The following is a 22,116-nucleotide window of genomic DNA, read 5'->3' on the forward strand; positions in this document are numbered from 1 at the left end:
TACAGTATCTCATTCCTGACTCTTAGTTAATGTATGGAAACCATTGTTAGAAACAGTGACCTTGACCCAAGGGGGTCCAAAATTAATCCAAAGCAAGGTCTCCACAAAACCATTCTTTAAATTCGTAGTGGATGACAATATCTCGTGCCTACCTTTAATTATAGCCTGAAACCTGTAGCACCTCCTCACCAACAGACCTATGAGGTCACTGCTATATACCACCAAAACTTACGTCACATTATCAAACAGGGCATAACAAAATTGGAAACAATCACTTGAGAGATCAACACAATACTGTTTGACTGTAACCACCCTAAAGTATGTTTCAACAAAGAATTCTTCTTTAAATCTCAAACTTTGACTCCCAACATATTTTCACCAAACACAGACCAAATCTTTTTCTTCTAAGCTTTCCTGACATTTCCTATAAACAGCAAGCTGACACACTTCCTCCTTTTCTAAAGTGCAAGCCATAACAAGATATAAAACATTAAAAGCTCTCTTTTTCCCCCTAACAATCAATTATAAATTCTAAGAAACTAAATATTCAGATTTCCAGAAAATATTTACTACTTAAAAAACAAAATGGCAGAGACAATAACACTATTTTCAAATATTGCAAAATACCAGACTTTGCACAAAAAAAAAAATCCCATTTCTTACAAAATAATTTCGCCCCATTATTATCACAACATCATTCAGTATACAATTATTCATGAATGCTACTGCTTTAGTCATCTAAATAATGGGATTATTATTGCTATAAATAGATAGTGATGATTATATATACATTTATATATATACATATAAATATATAGTATACATTTCCTAAGGTTGTCACAAGCAAGGCCAAATTTTACGAGACAAACAAAAAATTTGCATTTTCCAACACATGACAAACACTTGTGTATAGATTTAAGCTTTCATTATCATTATGAAGCAAGAACACAACTTTTCCATTCTATTGCAACTCTTTTTTTTGTTTTCTTTTTTAAACATTCTACATTATATAATTTTTGTGCTTTAACAAACTTGCATAAATTGGACAAATAAACATAAAATACTTTACACAGTCTAACATATAAAACTTACAAGGACCACAAAAACCTGGAAAAAGGAATATGCTAATTATAATTTATATATAAACACTGAACTAATCAAATCTAACATGACCAGGGTTTTCATTCTTAGTTTAGGCAACTGATGTGCCAATGAAAACAACCAATTTGGACGAGGGTCGAGTGAGTATTATTATCTATCGGCTGAAAATACAACCGATTTTACATGATATGGATCGCCAATCTGTTAACAATGAAAACCCTGCATGACGCAGCTACTGCTGCTGAAAAAGTATCACATCTTTTTTGCTGATACATAATAAATTTTACTGAAATGTCAAACAATTTAAGCTCCGTCATCCACAATGTAATATTCAGTGGAAAATATATAATATAATTTCTAAAAATATCTCCTGATACTATGTAGATAATGCTTTCTTCCAATCAACACACAGCAAAATCTGAAAACATGTAAGACTATATTTCAAAAAGAAAACTGACAAAAAACCTAAATAGGCTAATAATATTAACTCAGTAACAAATTCTAAGATAATATATTATGGGTCTGGTATAAATTTATATTAACACACATACCGTGGAGATAGTGCCAATGGTTCTAAATGGGGTTTTGGATGGCTTCCTGGTGGGGCAGAATTTTTACGTAATTGCAACAATGCAGCCTGGTTGTCCATCTCCTGACGGTGCTTTCGTAAACGTCTCTCAGCCAACAAATAGTAAGTTGCTGTAATGTGGTTATACATGTCCTTTTCAATAGATCTGAAAAGAAAAATAAACATATTTTTATTTCAATAGTATAGATCAAGTCAAGTTTTGGTATAACGGTTTGACCATACATTAATTTGGTCAAAATGCTTTCTTCAATATCGGGTGACTACTTCCAGCTTGAAGCTTGAAAAAATATTCCTAACATATATCCTTAAAGCAAAGCAGTTCATATAAAGATAGTCAAGCAGTTTTCTTACAAAACAAACCAACCCATATATCATATACACTGTATATAAAGAATGCATTTCTAGAAGGTTGGAAAATCTATGTTAAGTGAAGGTCTGCAGAATTAGAACTTTGACATTTATGCTAACATTTTAAGGTTTTCTTTGCACATCTAAGCCACAAGCAAAACAAATAGACCAAAATAATCTGGCTGAGCTGCAGAGCATTGCGTAATATCTAAGAGACGAAAATCTGTAGCAGACATTAATGTACTTTCAAACTTTTTCAGTCAGCGGAGATAATCTATATCTACACTGTCATGACATTTCAAAACAATCAGTCTGTAGCAAAAAAAAGCTTTATAAAAAGTGCTGATCAAGCATTTTATTCTTCATAATTATAGATGTTGCCAGTTACTTAAATAAATATTGACCAGATATGGATAGTGGGTACATCATCCACTTCACACTCCATTAGTAGCAAAAATCTGCTGACCTACTGGCCTTAATATGTACAAACAGTACAACAATTTTCCTGATCTACAGAGAACATCACTGCCAATCAGATGACATTATTAATACATTGATGACACACAACAGTAATCATCACCTGTAGTTTTGAAGTTTGGTGTAATTATCTGCTACAGAATTGCTTGGTTCAATTTGTATTTATTTGGTCATAATGTGAAACAAACTATTAATGCATCCATCAAATATCAGACAGGTACCTTTATATATTAGATAAGTAAACACAGACCACATATTTTGTGAGGCTCTGTCTTATAATCAGTAGACCACTAATTACAAAGTTTCAACAAGATAAAGGCACATTATGCCTCAGAAATAAATAAATTTTTATTTCTTTAGAAAGAGTAGCCCCACTAATTGTAATGCAGGTTGAGATATTGTGCTGTTTTAGGTATGGGCAATATCTCCCTTAACCCATAACAAAGATATCTCAGAATCTAGCTTTGGCATGTCAAAATATTTTGTTATAATGTTTTAATAATAGGTTTAGAGCATGTCAGATGCTTGAACCCTAAAGAATGTAGTGATAAATATGAAATAGCCTGTGATGATATAAGAACCAAAATATAAACAAAGTAGTACTTTGACTTCCACACAAAATACTAAATCAATATATCTGTACAAACAGCAAAAAAAAAGAAGAAGCTAAAGATGAAAAAGATGGTTCTGGTAATTGGCCAATGAGCAACTTTTTGGAAAACTAAAGTATTCCAAAACGCCATAAATAAAAAAGCTTTTAGAGATGAAAAAACATTTCTAAGGCATAATGGGCATTTAAGAAGTCAGTCAGCATTGCCTATATTAAAACAGCAACATGACCTTGTAAAAATTACAACAACTTATTCAACATAAAAAAGAATTTTTTTTAGATAATCACATTTACATAAAGAAATCAAAAGTATGATGTCACAAACCAGAAATAAGACAATTTAGTGACAAATGATAGGAGCAATTATTCAAACAAGCAATCTAGACCATTCAGCCAATTAGTTCATCTTTTTACAAAAATCAATCATTCATTTGATGGGCTTTCCTGGAACTCTATACTAATCAATACATGTTGATATTTTTTCTTGGAAAAAAAATGTAAAAATAGCTTTGATGGTCACAGACTTCTATAATGATGATCAGTCAAAAAATATTCCGAACACAGCATTTTTAATGTATTTTGTAAATTAAGTTTCACATCTATTTACATATCTAATAGAACATAATGGAAACACCTATGCTATGTCCAAAAATATACAATTTAGAGATATAGCAAATGTTGTATTTAATAACTGTTTATGTCTTAATTGTTGTCAACTCTTAAAGTGAAAACAACCTCCATGGTCGAGGGGTTAGAGTTGATGACTTCTAATCCAGTTACCTCTCTGGCGTGGGTTCGATCTCCAGGAGATGCTTTGGTAGTTTAGCGCGGAGGAAGGTAATTTAGTACTGGTGTAACTCTCCAGGAACGATGGTTAGGAAACTACCCACCTATATGACTGAAATACTGTTGGGAAAAGGCGTAAAATGAAACAAACAAACAAACAAACATACTTAAAGTGAAATGATATACTACACAGATAATCAATCAGCTGCTGTATTTAGTGGCTAACTTAATTTATCAGAATGTATAAAGCTAATATAGTGTTATATAGACTATCCTAGCCCTATCTATCTGGCATTTTATGTCTCTCTGAGGAAGTCTCAGGTTATAAAACTTCCGTTCATGTCTTCATAAAACTAGGCAATATAAACCAACAACCAGAAACACAGAAATCTTTTGGAAAAAAAGCAAGCAAAAAAAAACAAACACCTTCTTGCATTAATAATCTTTCCATCTCAAACAATCAGAAAAGGAAGTCAACAGAAAACCGTTGTTAAATGTCAAAAAATCAATCCTATTGGAACTTATCAATTAGTGAAGAGAGCTTAAGTTGAGAAAATGAGGGAGTCAATTCAACAGCTGTAATTTCATGACAATCATGTAGACTCAAATGTCAAAGGAAATACAAATTGTTGGGGAATGTGGTGGTTATGGTATAGACTAATCAATAATAACAGACCTTCAAATACAGTAAAAAAGAAAATAAGAAAATCAGCAAAAAAATATGGAATTAGCAGGCGCAATATTGGTTAACCCCAGCTTTGTGATAACAAATTTCCTTACTTGCTTTTTATGATTAAATTTAAGATCTCTGAAAGCGTGAATTTCTTACATGAAATTAAAACAATTTTTGTGAAAATGTTACAAACACATTGTTATAAACACACTGTTAATGGCTGAACTCTGTTGATTAGGTAGATGGAAGGACAATAATGAAAATTGCAATATGACTTATTTATACAAAGTTATTTAAAGATTATTTTATTTTTTAAAAAATAAGTAAAATTTTTAATTGCAAAAAAGCATACAAAATATTTCCAATCAGCTTAATTTTGATAGGTTTCAATACAACACATATTTTTTACTTGAAACAAGACCGTTAGCCTAAGGTGACTATTTGTTACTATAAAAGTTAACAGCAACAGATGGTGTATCTTGATATTGACCCTGTCTTTTATCACATGCCATATCTAAACATATACTATCATGTACAAGGTGTTTATTTCATATATATATATATATATAGCCTTGTTTACATAAACACATTTATAATCATTACACCTGTGAAAATTTTGTAATTGACATTCAGATGTCCTGAATTGGATCTTGTCTCTTTAGAAGGGTGGTGCAAAAATTGATGAGTAAATTTTTTTAGGGGAGGGGTGCAGCAAAGATTGATGAGTAAATTATCTGGAAACTATTTCACTATAAGATTGATACAATAATAGACACAGTGACCCTTCCTGATGAACTGACCAGGACAGTTTCCACTGTCGGAAATATACACTTCACATACACTTTCAAATATGAAGTTTAATTTGTACATGTATATAGCTATGAACAGAAGAAGATGCTTATCAGTTGATTGACTGATTGGTTTGAAGTCACTCCAGCACTTTAAAGGTCAAGGTCACATGGCAACTTTCAAGCTTTATTAGTGGAAGAGAAACTCAGGTACCACTTAATGTCTTATTTCAGGTATAAGCAGGCACCTGATCATTGTTAACCACAGTATATATACTGTCGTACATATATTCTGTATATACTACATAATCTATTACATAATGTAGTACATGTATATACCGAATATATACCATGGGTAACCAACGATGGCTCTTGATTAGAATCACCCATCTTTCATAAGCTAGCTGAATAGCTTCCGCACATGAAAATATCCCTTGGGGTATTTGAGCCTACAAATTGGAAGGGACAATTTTGTCAGGAACCTTAATTACTCACAAACTCAGTCAATGATGCCCCAGGTATCTGTTGAAGATATATTTGGTTGTACATAATACAAAGGAAGGGTATCATAGATTAAGTTGCTTTGAACAGGTTATTGAGGAATAGCATGAGATATTGAAGGCAAAATATTAACCTGCTTTAAATTCTGATGATTTTAGTTAATGCTAATTATGTAATGAATATACATAGTTAAACATCCTTCAAAAAATTTGATTATGTTTGATTTTTTTCTATTGCTTAAAATTTATTTATAAACCCAAAAATGAGTATCGTGACAGAAATTATTTAAGCTTTAAAAACCTCAAAATGAAGAACCAACAGATTTTATTAATGGTGACATTCTGGTGTTAACCTCTCTTCTCTTAAATCTGAATTTACTTCACCATTCCCACTAATAAAATAGTAAGGAATTCATTAAATGCAATAGCTTACATCAATAATTCATTAACTGTATCTACTCTATTACAACACCTTTCTCTAAAACACATAAATATGAAAATAACAATCAATGTTTTGAAGGGATATTTGTGATTTTCAGTTAGTATTTATTCAATCTATGTGTCAGACAATTTATGTGATTTTCAGTTAGCAATTATTTAATCTATGTGTCAGACAATTTATGTGATTTTCAGTTAGCAATTATTTAATCTATGTGTCAGACAATTTATGTGATTTTCAGTTAGCATTTATTCAATCTATGTGTCAGACAATACACATTTAAAGCCCATATTGATCCCCGAGAGGTTCAATATAATATGATACTTCACAAATGACTTAATATCTCATATGAAGCTGATGATAATGATGTAAACCTATACAATACATGCAGTAAAATTATGTTGTAATCTTTATTTTTCATTTGAAAAATATCTTTCTTTTATTAAGGAAGGCAAAGAATGATTTCTTTATACTTGTATCAATGACGGAAGTAAATTTATCCTTAAGTACTTCAACAATCTATAAATTATCATTGGCCAATCAATACAAAATTCTAAATCAAGCTTATTTTATAAAAATCAGAAGAACTTCTTATTAAACATAAATCTTATTTTTTTTTAAAACTTGCATTTTCATGTAAAAAGGGAAATTAAACAAAAATTGAACACAAGTTTGTGTTTCTAGTTAGCTTGATAGTGGCATACACATCGTATACAAATAATTCAAGACATTTAAATGAATTCATGTAGCACTTAATAGTAGCATAACTTTTAATCAGACTCAAGAAGAATAAAGATGAACAGATTTTTATAAATGTCATGCAGATACTATATAAGTAATAAGGTGATTTTAGTACATTACTGAAGAAGGAAGCCCTTAAACATTGAGTGGCTACATGCATTGATTCAAGCACTGGCAGACACCCACATAGCTCAACAAATCTATTGAAAGTTAGCTGAATGACTTCCTAACACAAGACAAATCAATGCCCCTGGTGTTATTTATACCCAAACCAGTAATGGGCAAGAGATCAGCATCCATAAGCACTTAGCCACAGAAGCCTGTTTACTTCTGTAGGGTAATTTTGGTTGATCAGACCTACTGTTATCTCAATGTATTATGAATTTACTAAACAATTAAGTTTATAATATTCATCATTCAATCATGAAATGAGCCGTGTCACGACAAAACCAATACAGTGCGTTTGCGACCAGCATGGATCCAGACCAGCCTGCGCATCTGCGCAGTCTGATCAGGATCCATGCTGTTTGCTATCAGTTAGGGTTGGTAAGCGAACAGCATGGATCCTGATCAGACTGCGCGGATGCGCAGGCTGGTCTGGATCTATGCTGGTCGCAAACCCATTGTTGGTTTTGTCGTGACGCGGCTCAAATGTAATGAATTTATTGTGGTAAAATACAATGTAGTGGGAGGATTACAGTTTATGTATTTTTTTTATAAAGTATGACAGATTTATGTCATCAACCCAAACAAAGACAACAATGAAAGATATAAAAAAAAACTGTAGTATACATTTCAAAAAGAGGTCAGATCAATATTTTTGTAAAAAATATGCAGTTTGATATCTTTATTAGTGTAAGAGTAATGACAAAACTGGGCCAGTCAGTATCAAACTTGTCCTATATAAACTTACTGTAATATTTCTTCCTTGGTTGCAATACAGCCTTCGACCATTTTGTCTACAACATTAACGTGCACCTCTTCTGTGACATTCTCTCTAGAAATTAGAGGCATGTGGAAATGTGGTATATCATCTGCCCCAGTCTTCAACCAAGCATGTTCCTCAATCTGCTGTAAGGTGGCACGATGACCGGGCTCTTTACGCAGCATCAGAGATACAAGTCTGCAAAATTCCACAAAAATCATATAAGTACTAAAACAAACTTTACATACAATGGAACAGACTAAAAGATATTTAAATACTGAGTAAAACCAAATTATTTTTCTAATATTTGCATAGTTTTTTTAATTTATGTCAAGAGTAGCAGCAAAACTTCAAAAGTACAGATAAATTTAAAAGCAATACATCTTTTTAATATGTTTAGATATGGATTGTAGTATAACACTTAAAGACAGCAAAAAGTATGACGTTTTTCTCTATCTACAGATAACAAAATAAGTAAATCATTCAAATTATATTATCAGATTTTAAGATTTTAGAAAGGTTAAATATGGGTCCGTATGAATGGTTGTTACATATTTAACCAAAGCGATAAAGGGAAGGTCATATTGCTAACAGTCAAGACCATAAATAAAACCTGTAAAAAGCCTTACAAGGAATTAACAATATTTCACAATCTTTTTCTTTCTTTACAATGAAAATTAATTCATTATCTGCATAAACTTTGTATATAGCGTTTATCAAACATCATGATTATCCAATAAAAATTGATGTTACAAATGTGCAGTATTATAATTATGATACAGTAACATAATGATAAAACTTGAAGCCTGACTTTCACGACTCAATACTAAGATACCTATGTCAATTGAAAGCCCTGTACTTTAATAATTCTTATATGGCATTCAAGTCTAATACAAATGACACACAAAGGCTTATCAAAATAACATTTCATCACTTACTTTTTAAAAGTAAGTGATGTGCAATTTTTTCTTTTTACTTATTGTATCTTAAGTAAGTTTGGTAAGTTCATCCATTTAATTTAATATTCATAATGAATACATTTGAATATTATCACTTACAGACTGCTTATGGTTTTTACAATTATCTAAGCTTATTCAGACTGCTAACAACAATATCAATTTTCTGATACCATCTGTACAGCCTGAACATTTTGTATAAGCATGCAGTCTGGTCATACTGCCAACAGCTCAATTTCAAAAGATTTTTTAGAACATGATTGTGTATTCCCTTAAATGAACAATGGACAGTTCAAGGTTAAATATTTTATAGGACATGTTCATCACACAAATTTAAGGCTTCAACAAGCCTATAGAATCATTCAGGGTGTTCACTAGCTAATAAATCCTGAGGGTCATTTTGACTAAGTTTTACCGACTACAAGGCAAAATCCCCATGATTTTAACAAAATTTGACCCTCCAGTTAAAATCCTGAGGGTCAAATCAAGCTTGGGTCAAAGGGTCATTTCAAGGGTCAAATGGACACCCTGATCTTTGTTATGTTTAATTCTGGTTCAAAGTAATAGATTAGGAAGAACGTCACCTTGTGTAAATATAAATATATTCTTACTCTCTACAAGACTGTGAGACATGAGGTGGGAACTGGTATTTACAATCCATAATCATAGTTAGCGTCTCACTGTCATTCACTTCCTGGAAAGGTGGTTTACCACACACCAACATGAACAAGATTACACCTAGACTCCATATATCTGAAATATAAAGTACTGTCAATGTATGTACATGTGTGACATAGCATTTTCCTTGTTAAATGTATGTAAAAACTAAGATAAGAATATGGTATACATTATCATTATTAAAGTCAGCTATGTTATAGTCTCTGCTACAACATTCACTCCTATCTAACAGTCTTAACTACTTAGGTAAGTTTACATCCTTATCATTTTATATGCCTACTTCTTATTTTTAAGTCCAGTGACTTGCACAATTTAAGTTTGTTTGTTTGTTTGAACCTGTGTATGGCATATTATTTTCTGTCAAGAGAAGTTAGGTCCAAGTTTGACAAAATATGCTATTATACTACTTGATAAATGTACATGTAGAAATCAAATGTTAACTAGATGCTTCTAACATCAATGTCACCCTGTAATTTACTGATTGATCCAGCAATTTCATTCATGGAAAAGCTTATTAGCTTTATTAATATAGAATTTTGAATGAAAATTAACAATTTAGAAGTGTCTTCAGATTAATTACATAAAGAAGGTCAATATAATTACCAGCCTACATGTCACATTTTGTGTCATTTCTTTTGTTGTTTTAGCAAAACTGCGCTTAGCAGGAGCAAAATTATATAGTTTACATGTATTACTAAGTACACCGTCAAGGCACTACTTTTAAGGACAAATTCTCTTCCAATTCATTTTTATATTTATAAATCTTAATAATCTTGAGCTTTTCCTAAATAAAAAAAACTATGACCTGAGCCTCTTAAAGCTACTCCAGTGCTTATTTACCGGACTGTTCTTTAACAAAAATGTTTTTTGCAATTATAAAACATTTGTTAAAAAACAAGAACAATGAAAATAATCTATATATCTTAATGGCATGGCCTTGGCCTCATAAATCTTCACGCCAATGCTTATTTACCTGACCGAAAGGCATTCTCTAACTAAAATGTATATTTTTAAATCATTAGTTAAACTACCTGAACAATGAAAATAATCTATATCTTAATTACATTCTCACCTTAAACTACATTCTTGCTGACTCATACAAATAGATCAATACTAATCTGGAATTATGAAATCAATGTAACATCTGCTGATCAACATTGCTATGCATATGCAAGTACTCATTCTTTAGTTTCTACATTCCTTTGCAGCTTGTTTGTATAATATGGTATTATATGCTTATAGCGTGCATTGTTTGCATTTAGAATTCAGCATATCTGACAACAGTGTTTTATTCAGTTTATAGTGACTTTGTCTGTTTGTCACTTATGAACTGATAATATTACATTAAACAAGAGGGCCATGATGGCCCTGAGGTCGCTCACCTGTATATAGCCCCCCCCCAGGCCCAATTTTTACCCAAGGGCTTTTATTTGTTTATTTGAACAGACTTGGTAGACACCCATAAGAAGATGTTTCATGCAAAACATCTAAGTTCTAGCTCATTGGGTTTTTTAAAAGAAGATTTTTTAAGTTTTTACTATACACATAGAGTAAAAAACAATGACACCCCTCGGGCAGGGCCAGTTTTGACCCCTGGGCTTTTATTTGAACAAACTTTGTAGATATTTACTTAAAGATGTTGCATGCTTAATATCTAAACTCTAGTTATTTGGGTTTTTTCAAAGAAGATTTTTAAGTTTTTGCTATGTATATAAGGAAAATCAATGACCCCCGGGGCGGGGCCAGTTTTGACCCAGGGCTTTTATTTGAACATACTTGGTAGACACCCATTAGAACATGTCTCATGCTAAATATCTTAGCTCTAGCTCTTTGGGTTCTTTAAAAGAAGATTTTATAAGTTTTTACTATATGCATATAAGGAAAATCAATGACCCCTGGGGAGGGGCCAATTTGACCCCAGGGGTTTTATTTGAACAAACTTGGTAGACATTCACTAGAAGATGTTTCATGCCAAATATATAAGCTTTAGCTCTTACAGTTCTTTAAAAGAAGATTTTTTAAGTTTTTACTATATGCATATAGGGAAAATCAATGACCCCCTGGGGCGGGGCCAATTTGACCCCAGGGCTTTTATTTGAACAAACTTGGTAGACATTTACTAGAAGATGTTTTATGCCAAATATCTAAGCTCTAGCTCTTACGGTTCTTTAAAAGAAGATTTTTTAAGTTTAAACTATATGCATATAGGGAAAATCAATTACCCCCCAGGGCGGGGCCAATTTTGACCCCAGGGCTTTTATTTGAACAAACTTGGTAGACATTCACTAGAAGATGTTTCATGCCAAATATCTAAGCTCTAGCTCTTTGGGTTCTTTAAAAGAAGATTTTTTAAGTTTTTACTTTATGCATATAGGGAAAATCAATGACCCCCTGGGGCGGGGCCAATTTTGACCCCAGGGCTTTTATTTGAACACACTTGGTAGACATTCACTAGAAGATGTTTCATGCCAAATATCTAAGCTCTAGCTCTTACAGTTCTTTAAAGGAAGATTTTTTAAGTGTTTACTATATGCATATAGGGAAAATCAATGACCCCCGGGGCGGGGCCAATTTTGACCCCAGGGCTTTTATTTGAACAAACTTGGTAGACACTCACTAGAAGATGTTCCATGCCAAAAATCTTAGCTCTAGCTCTTACAGTTCTTTAAAAGAAGATCTTTTAAGTTTTTACTATATGCATATAGGGAAAATCAATGACCCCCCGGGGCGGGGCCAATTTTGACCCCAGGGCTTTTATTTGAACAAACTTGGTAGACACTCATTAGAAGATGTTTCATGCCAAATATCTAAGCTCTAGCTCTTAGGGTTGTTTAAAAGAAGATATTTAAAGATTTTTCTTTCGGTTGCCATGGCAACCAGAGTTCTGCATGGAATTAAATTCTTTGAACAATTTTTAAAGGTGACCACCAAAGGAACATTCCTGTGAAGTTTGGATGAAATTGGCTCAGTGGTTTATGAGGAGATGTCATTTAAAGCAAAAGTTTACGGACGGACGACGGACGGACGACGGACGGACGGACGGACGGACGCCGGACGAAAAGCGATCACAAAAGCTCACCCTGTCACTTTGTGACAGGTGAGCTAAAAATACAAAATGTATTATATAAAGTATACATGACGTACAAGTCAGTGATATTAATCACAATTCTTGATACTAGCTATGCCAAGTGTAAAGAACATATAGAGATATTAATTAAAGTCACAGTGTAGAGATTGAAAGATGGCTGTATGTACCTTAAGCCACCTTCACACTATTACTTTGATGTAATAATGTAAATTTCTTTAAAAAAAAACCAAACAACTTGACATTAATAAATATATCAACAATTTGTTATTGAAATGAACATCACTTCCTCTAAAAGTTATCTTCACTATAAGAACTGTACGTAAATTTTTCTTATCAGTTTTTTCAGATGTGCCTTGCAGATACAGTCAGTTTCCAGTTTTGGTAATATGGAGGTCAGACTGAGTTGTTAGTCTTGAGAAGTTGAATCAATTTAATGTTTTAAATATACATGTACTCTGTACATACAATGCACGGCAAGTAAATCAAAAATTATATTTTATGCATGTCTAAAAACCATCTTTTGAAAGAAGAAAAAAAATTATTTACACAAAATGTTATATTGTTTATTTTCAATTTTAGCACTTAGTAAGAAATGTTATTATATTGTAACATGTGTGAAAACTTGAGAACCTATTAAAGAGATGCTCTTAATTATCATTTCAATATTTACACAGATTATTAATATAAGACTAATGTGTTACTGCCGAAAAACACACATGGGCAAATCTATATCCTCCTCTAAGGTTGTTGGGGCCTAAATTAACAAGAGCTGTCAGAAGGACAGCGCGCTCGACTTTTTTAGTGCTTGCCTATAAAACAAAACTTTGACAGTTAAGGGCACACAAGACTTTAACTAGGAATTTCTAAGTACAAATCAAGAAACATTTTCACAGAGTTATCTTCTCTTGCTTACAGATAGGTCTCATGATGGCACATAAGAACTCCAACTTCCAAAGTAATATCTCAAATGGTTAAGTCAACAAGTGGACAAGAATGAAAATCTTAACTGAGTTTCTAAGTCAAAAAGGGCCATAATTCAAATAAAATCCTTAACAGAATTACCTTCTCCTGCCCATGTTTTGGGACCATGATGGTAAACAAGTATTCCAACTTTCAAATTAATATCTCAAACAGTTCAGTCAAAAAGTGGACTGGTACTAAAAACTTAACCAAGATTCTAAGTCGATAAAAGGCCTTAATTTTTAAAACAAATCCTTGACAGAGTTACCTTCTCTTGCGTACAGATGGGGGTAATGATGTGAAATAGCATTAAAAGTTTCAAAGCAATATCTCAAAGGGTTAAGGCAATAAGTGGATTTTACCCATATTCAATGTATTTTCTAAGTCAAAAAGGGGCATAATTCTGTCAAAAACCTTGACAGAGTTATGTCCTCTTGTCTGTTGATGAAGGTCGTGATGGTAAACAAGTATGGTCAGTTTCAAAGCAATACCTCCAATGGTTTTGAAATAAAGTGAGGTGGTACAAAAAACTTAACCAAGCTCAATACACTTTCTAAGTCAAAAAAGGGCCATAATTCTGTCAAAAACCTTGACAGAGTTATGTACTCTTGTCTGTAGATGGAGGTTATGATGGTGAACAAGTATGGTAAGTTTCAAAGCCATACTTGTAATACTTCTGAAATAAAGTGGGGTGGTACGAAAAACTTAACCAAGGTGTGACGCCAACGCTAACGCCGACGCCGGGGCGAGTAGGATAGCTCCCCTTTTCATAGAAAAGTCGAGCTAAAAATAGCTTTGTTTGCTGTCTCCCGACCGACCCTAAAAAAACGCTGCGCTCCGAAAAATTTTATTTGCTCTCGCCGACCATTTTTTTTTTTTTTTTTTGGTGCCGCATATTTTTACCGATATCCGTTCAATAACGGCGTGTAGTATTCTGGTTCCCGCGTATTATTCGTCACGTGTATCGACTATCAAGTACCGCCGGGTAAAAGTTGATTGTGTACACATCCGTTACAATTTTGCAAAACGAAAGTAAGAAGATCTTCAAGAAGACAAGTATTTTATCATCTCGTCAACATTTATTATTACGTTTATTCAACTTTGTTGAAAAATAACCTCCACGAGAATGAATTTGTCTGGGCATGGGCCGATCTGTTGAATGACGTCGAGGATTTTTACCCGAAAAAAATCGGACGTTCTTACGGTATGCTTAAATACTGGTTTGGGTTAAAAACTTACTGAGTGCTCATGTAATCGATTTAAAATAAAGTTTTTGAAAATAAATAAAGTTTTTTGTATGTACTCATTCATTTATAAGTACCAGTATTTATTTAATAATCATTTTCTTCAACCAGCAAATGCACTAATCTTATTGTTTTCAGTACCACCTATCTTAGTATTTGAACCATTTCAGCACTCGTTTATCACATTTTCTCATTATTGCAGGGCTTTAAGAATAGTCTTCTAGTGGCTCAAAATGCAAGGCACTGAATGCGGATAAACTAAGGTGTATTTACTCCAAGAATAAATTGACAGTGAAACATGATCTCTAAAACACAACCTTGAGAAATTTGATTACAACTGTGTTTCAGTCATTACAGTTGATGGTTAGTATTGGTATTGCACATTGTTGTGCTTATTTTCTTGAAATAGTGATGTCAAAATGTTTTTAATAATCAACTGAAAGTAGAAACCTGATTTTATTCTTTCTTACATATTTCCCATGGTGTTTGTATAATTAAAAATGTTAAAATAATTGCATTTTTGGCAAAATCTGTATTGCTTTAAGTCTAGCCTTCTGTCTGTTTTCATAGGAGATGCTCTGCAAGGGAGAGTGTTTGTATGACTGCAGATGTCATGCCAATCTAACATGGAGTTCCCTTACTGTGCCTCCAACATTGGACGACCAGATATTTGTGCCCATTGTGATGAGCCAGAAGCACAGAGAAATCCAGAACTGTTAACAAAGTTTAGGATTGTACTTCCAGTTTATGAGCAATGCATCAATGTCCACAAGAAAAACATTCCCCATAGATGTCCTATGAAAAATGAATACTGTGAACCTAAATTTTGTTGGTATACTGTGGCTTAACTGTTTACTTGTCTGAAGTTGCTTAGTGTTTGAAGTTGTTTTTCTGGATGTGTTACTAACTATTCATTTCAGTGAAAATAAAATGTAAGCAGACTTCAAACTGTTGATGTATAATGATGCCTTTTGTTGTTCAGTAGTTATTTTGCATAATATATTTGAGTATATTTGTGTGTTTTAGTCATCCTCTCACATGTTGGGTGAATGTTCGAAATTTTGCTTTTGTTACATGTATTGTTATTAAAAAGAACTATACTTCTTGTATTGACTAATTGAAAGATATACAAACTGAAATAAAAAGTAGGATATATCAATTTTAAAAAATTTTATTCGCATTTTTATTAAACCGTTTTTTCCAACAAACAGAATCAAACCAAAAACATGTATGTATTTCTAAAAAAAAAAAAAAAAAATCCCTACCTACCTACCCAACTCTAAAAAGTAGGGTCGGGAGACAGCAAACAAAGACTTTTTTAAATGTGGCCTGGGATATAACATGAGGTAAAATGCATGCTCACCATTTTATTTTGGGCACTTAATCAAAATCATCAATCAGGAATATTAGGGATGTTAAATTATTTAAAGAGCATTATCACACAAAATTGCATGATTTGAGTTCAGATGCACAACAATATGATAGTCCTGATGGCCATATATGTACAGTGTACTCAAGGGTCAGTGATTTAATTAAATTAAATTACTATCTAATGATAGACCATGCCATGTTATTGATTAGATGATTTATAATTATAAAAAATTAGTTAATTTTCCATTATAAGATGCTCATAGGAAAATAATGAATGGATGAAAAAGTGTGTTGTACTAAATATATACTCAAATAAATTAATAATTAAATTATTACTTACTTGATGTATTAGAATTTGGTAAAGTTTAAACATATTTATTTAAGCTCAGTTAAGAATAAAGCTTATTTGAATCCCTCATTAAGTTCACTACCTGGAACTTACCACTTCCAGTTCTGGTGTCATATAAAGAAACAGAGTCATGACCAAAGTAGGGCTCGAATCCACATTTCCGGGGTTGAGAGACAACCACTTTGCTTCATTGATTTCATATGTTATGTGACAATGCCATGTGACATCATCATGACATGAACTTATAAATAAATATAAATGTATACATTTGCCTTTTGAAGTTTTCATTTTATTCTTGTCAGTTAATGTAATATTTCAAGGTAATGAGCAATGGTCCTTCGTGTCTCCTTATATTTGAGTTAATTACATTGAAAGCAAGCTACCTTCTTAATAATCAAATAACAAATACTTATCATATATAGATTGAACTGAAAATTTTGACTACATCAAACATTCTTTGTTTAAATATTTACTTAACTGGGTTAAAGTGGCCTACCTAAAATTAAATGGTTAAAGTACATGTAATAGAATTGAAGGCCAAACATTGACAAACAAACCAGTTTGCTTTATGAAATATTATTTTTCAAAAATGTGGAAGTAAAACCAAATTAACGCTATGTAACAATAATAGGAAGTAGCTGTCTTATTTTATCTTTTCAGTATAAAACAGTATTTTAATCATTTCAATTTTCCCCAGTCATTGTGTTACATGAGACGGAAGTTGTGGTCATATTATCACTTGATATAAATGGCCTGTGTAACTAAATATATCACCGATCATCGATGATATTTTTTTGTAATTTGTAATGATTTAAATTTAATTTTGTTTTTATTTTAGGATAAGGCATACAAACTCAAAATATAGCTTTTGATAGCTAAAGGTTAGTCTAGAATCAATATATTTATTGATTTTTTTTGTGATGTGACACAGTGCCATTAACATTTTGTAAATACTGGGCTGGCAAAAAGTACGACTGATAATGACTTAAGAAATATAAAACAGTTTTCTTGACATACCACTGCATATATATGCAAATTTCAAAGAGTTTAATGACCTGATTAGTATCTAAATAAATCCAAGAAAACCCAATATTGTCTAATACTAGGTAATAGAAATAATCTCTAGATCAATTTAAAAATAGGCACATACATGTAATCTGCCTTAAGATTAACTTACTGTATTTACATGGATATGACAGATTATCATCTTTGTATACAAAATGATATCATGACCCCCGAGTATTAAAGGATTTAAATAAGTACTTAAAGTACCTTCACTGATGGATTTGTGAGAAACAATACTATTAAAATCTATTTCTTTCTTAAAATGTTTTAACAAGTGTACATAGTACTGTGAATAACACTACCGATATAAAACTGGATTATTGAAAGAACATGAGCAAGCCTATCTCATAATCTGAGATACTTTAATTCATTAATTGCAACCTTAAATTTTTTTGCAAGCATGCAACTTTTTTTCCATTTGAAAACAATTATAATTGTTAAAACTATAAAAGAAGAAAATTGGTACAAAGAAAGAGTAATACTAAGTGTTGAAGTAACTGGTAAAAGATGCCAATAGTAATTTAAGCTTTCATAGGCTATCTGTCTGCTCATTGTGTAAATTTATTTGTTCATCATGGAAAATTTAATGTTAATATATTGCATTAATATATTCAAACCAAGACTGAAGAACGCTGATTTTCTTTCCTTTCCTCCAAAAAAATACAATGAAAGGTTTATAAACTTTATTAGAACAAAAGGTGACCAAGAAGTGATAAGGTCTTGATATTTTCATGTTCAATTGAGAATAAACATTCTAACATGTGACAGCACATTAACTTTCAATGATTCCCATTTTGTTACAAAATATTGCAAATAACGTATAGTACAACTCTATATACATGTATAAATAAGTATGCCGATTAAATAATGGTCTTGTTTAAATCTTATTTAAGATAATTTACCTTCCTTTTTCTAAATAATCAGAAAAACAATCCTTTTAAGATTCAAACTTACATTGGACAGCGTTAGCAGATTACAATATCTTAACCCTAATCTTGCTTAAAGGGACTCCACTGAAGCTTTTTGACAGGACAGGACTTGAATGTTTTCAAGATTTTTATATATCATTTGCTGGAAGTCTACAATACGGAATACCATTAAATGCTGTTCAAAATTAATTTTGGATCATTTGCTCTAGACTCCATCACTCGAGTAACTCAGGGCTCGAGCTAGTGGGCGAAGATGAAGTCGCCCGATTTTATTGATCCATTATTGAAAATTACCAACAATAACAATAACTGTGAATAACATGTGTCACAGTGTGTGTTTGCTTTGTTTACCCTTGCCGCCGGAAAAAGGGACAGTCATGCATCTCAATCAACGCGAAATGTCATTAATCTGTTTGTTTACCAACATGTCATAAAAGTCTAATTAACAGACACTCAAGGAACAATTAGACTCCGCCCACGGCGAGATTTCCAATACGTGCGAGAAACCAATCGTAATTCACGTTTTAATCGAGGTGACATTATTAAAACAATCATTAAATCGCTAACATACAACTACCCATAACAATTATTTATGATGGACGGATCAAACGTCAATTAAATTTTCACTATCAATGATTGTCAGAATTAAGAGGACCGCTCGACATATAACTGTAACGGTAATTTTAAATGAAAGTTATGTTAACCTTTTTTGTCAACGAGTTAAATTTGATAAAATTGACGGCGTATTACACTGTATTTATTACAAATGAAGTTAAATTAAAGATAGTTTCTTTCGTTATCTACTTTCATATTCTTTACAACATAAGTAAATATGAATACAATGTCCGGCGCAAGCTTTTTAATAGTAAATCAGAAGGGAATAACTGTTAATCCACCCATGATATGATCCATGATAGGAATCAACTATGGCTTTTTTATCTTCATTTAATGCAATGGTTGCATTACATGATACTCATTCTTATTACTTGTTTCAAACTACTTTTAAATTAAAATTGAATATTCTGTTGTAACACAAATCCAATTCATTTTATAAGATATGTACATTGAGTCAACATAATTGCGATAACATACAACAAACATCGATAAATGAATCTCCTCACTTCTCCCTAAAGTCTCCCCACTTCTCCCTAAAGCAGCTGGAGGGAGCAGTGACTTCTCCCTAAATTTTGAACCTAGCTTGAGCCCTGTAATTATAATCAATCTTATTTTGCAAATGTCCTAATAAAGGTGTTTCAAGGCTTGGTCTTAGAATCAAACTAAATATTAATTTTCAATTAATCTTCAAATGCTTATCTTTTATCATATATTTCAGTTTTGAGTGCCTCTGTTGATCAGATCAATGTAACTTTGTATGGTCTTACAGATTTTATGTTTTTCCTCAGTGAAACTCCTTTAATATCTTATATAAACTTGACCATCTTTCAGTCATAACAAAACCATTCATAATTCTTCTGTACTGACTGAAAAATGAACATTGCAGACTGTGTCACACTCACAATGACCAGAAAGAACTTTTTATGTTGATCTGGGTCTGCACTGGTCACATGGGTAGAACTATTTGCTGCCAACATGTTAAGGATGAATTAATTCCTTCTATGGCTTATAAATTTTATTTAGTTTATACAAATTTATTTAAGATCGATTGTGAAGGAAGTTTTTCCAAGTTCCAACTTAAATTAATCACTCTTACACCTCATTCCTGATAGAATCCATCATCACGAAGGTATGTGACACAAAGACACATGAAGGCCAGTGTTTCCCTTTCAGTGCTGATCAGCACCAAGCAAGGGAACTACTTTAAGTGGTTTATTTTATTTAGACTGTTACATTGGCGTTGATTGCAACTATACCATTATCTTCACATGCTTTTGTAAAGTCTGTACAGAAACCAGCAACGTTAATAAGCAGCTATTTGAATGCATTTAAGTATTATTGGCAACACCATTAGTTACTAGTAACTAATTTGTAAGAATTGTTACACAATATTTTCTAATCAACAATGATGAATAAATGATTAAGTCTTTTCCAAATTAAGACAATGTTAAATACCCACCAACTGCTTGAGCATCATATGAATCACCAAGAAGAATTTCTGGAGCTGAATAAGCAAGAGATCCACATGAAGTTTCCAATTTGTTTCCAGGATTAAACATATTACTAAAACCAAAATCAGTCAGTTTTACCAGCTCTAATTTCTTAAAGAAGACAACATTTTCCGGTTTCAGATCACGGTGAACAACATGAAGTCTATGACAGTAGGATATTGCTTCAACAATTTGTCTAAAGTAAAGTCTAGCTTTATTTTCTTCAATTCCCTTTTCATGTTTCATGATATAATCATACATGTCACCACCATCCCCAAGTTCCAGAATCAAATACAATTTTGTCTGTGTATCAATTACTTCATATAACCGAACAACGTTCGGATGTTGCACTAATTTCATACAACGAACTTCTTGAAATAAATGAGCTTTTGAAATATCATCTAACTTAGTCTTATCAATCACTTTAACAGCTACTTTTTCACCCGTAAATACATGTCTTGCTAGTTTCACGACTGCAAAATGGCCTTCACCAATTGTTTCTTCAAGATCGTATAATCCTGCTATTTTCCCATCAAAATCACTTCTTAGCTTCCTGTGAGGCATGATGGAAGCCCTCTGTCGAGTGTTGCTATTCGCTTTATCCCCCATTTTCTGGATTATCCTAGTATTAATTCATTTATGTGTTCCAAATACAATTTGACACTTCCATTACAAACTTTCAATGTACACAAATCCACTGGCGCACCATTCTTGCGCATGACGTTGTCCCACGTGATGCAAGTTGAATGGACATGTTTTCAGGGGAGGTAATTCAAAATACGTGCAATCTCCTGCGCTCTGCGAAGGGAGGTAATCACTGTGAGGAGTTCGAAATACGTGTAGAGTACTGTTTTTGTTGTCTTTCGTGACTCAATTTCTACAAAACTTTAGTCAGTATCTATCTATCTATCTCTGGATACTGCCAACCCCTCTTACGAGTGTTAAAGGCGGAAATGCCATATGTCCGAGAAATGTTAAACATTGACATGACTGAAAATGTATTGTAGTCATGGTTAAAATGTTAATAGTGAAACAAGATGATAAGAAACAAAATAGTTTAAAAACACTGGGAGTAAGACTAGTACTGCAAATCCACCACTGCCTGTTTGAACTGACTGAAGTTGGGCAGGGTGGCAATGTTACTAGGAAGATTATTCCATAGTATAATGCTATGAGGGAAGAAAGAGTACTTATGGTAGTCGGAGGATACCTGTATTTGGCGTAGGGATAAGGGGTGCATATGTCTGGTTAATCTATGTGGGGTTTGAACATAAGTTGGGAGATTAATTGCAACCTGTTTATGATATATCTTATAAAACATTATCAGTCTACAGTCAAATCTGCGATGTTCAAGGGATCGCCAGCCCAGTTCTTCCTGCATGGCTGTGGCACTA

At 32.5% G+C, this 22,116-nt stretch overlaps 1 protein-coding gene and 1 long non-coding RNA gene across 6 annotated transcripts in view; one reads left to right on the plus strand and one right to left on the minus strand.

The window, feature by feature from the left end:
• Positions 1 to 21,434, minus strand: part of LOC132736607 (SNF-related serine/threonine-protein kinase-like) — a 44,872-nt gene extending 23,438 nt beyond the window's left edge. For 2 of the 5 annotated variants that reach the window (XM_060723769.1, XM_060723767.1), the window contains exons 1-5: positions 20,692 to 21,434; positions 9,545 to 9,686; positions 7,966 to 8,175; positions 1,653 to 1,835; positions 1,093 to 1,107 (exon numbers count right to left, since the gene is read on the minus strand). In XM_060723769.1, the coding sequence (XP_060579752.1) occupies positions 1,093 to 1,107; positions 1,653 to 1,835; positions 7,966 to 8,175; positions 9,545 to 9,686; positions 20,692 to 21,331 (1,190 nt within the window). In that variant the 5' untranslated portion in view covers positions 21,332 to 21,434. The remainder of the gene's footprint in view (positions 1 to 1,092; positions 1,108 to 1,652; positions 1,836 to 7,965; positions 8,176 to 9,544; positions 9,687 to 20,691) is intronic. The other 3 variants (XM_060723771.1, XM_060723770.1, XM_060723768.1) reach the window with 2 other exon arrangements.
• On the plus strand, positions 14,318 to 16,225 carry LOC132736609 (uncharacterized). The gene is made up of 3 exons (XR_009626599.1): positions 14,318 to 14,863; positions 15,106 to 15,266; positions 15,474 to 16,225. It is a non-coding gene; the product is annotated as an uncharacterized LOC132736609 (long non-coding RNA).
• Positions 21,435 to 22,116: the final 682 nt, after the last annotated feature.

The sequence above is a fragment of the Ruditapes philippinarum genome, unplaced genomic scaffold, assembly GCF_026571515.1.
Source record: "Ruditapes philippinarum isolate M1 unplaced genomic scaffold, ASM2657151v2 ctg2087_1_1_1_1, whole genome shotgun sequence".
Lineage (NCBI taxonomy): Eukaryota > Metazoa > Mollusca > Bivalvia > Venerida > Veneridae > Ruditapes > Ruditapes philippinarum.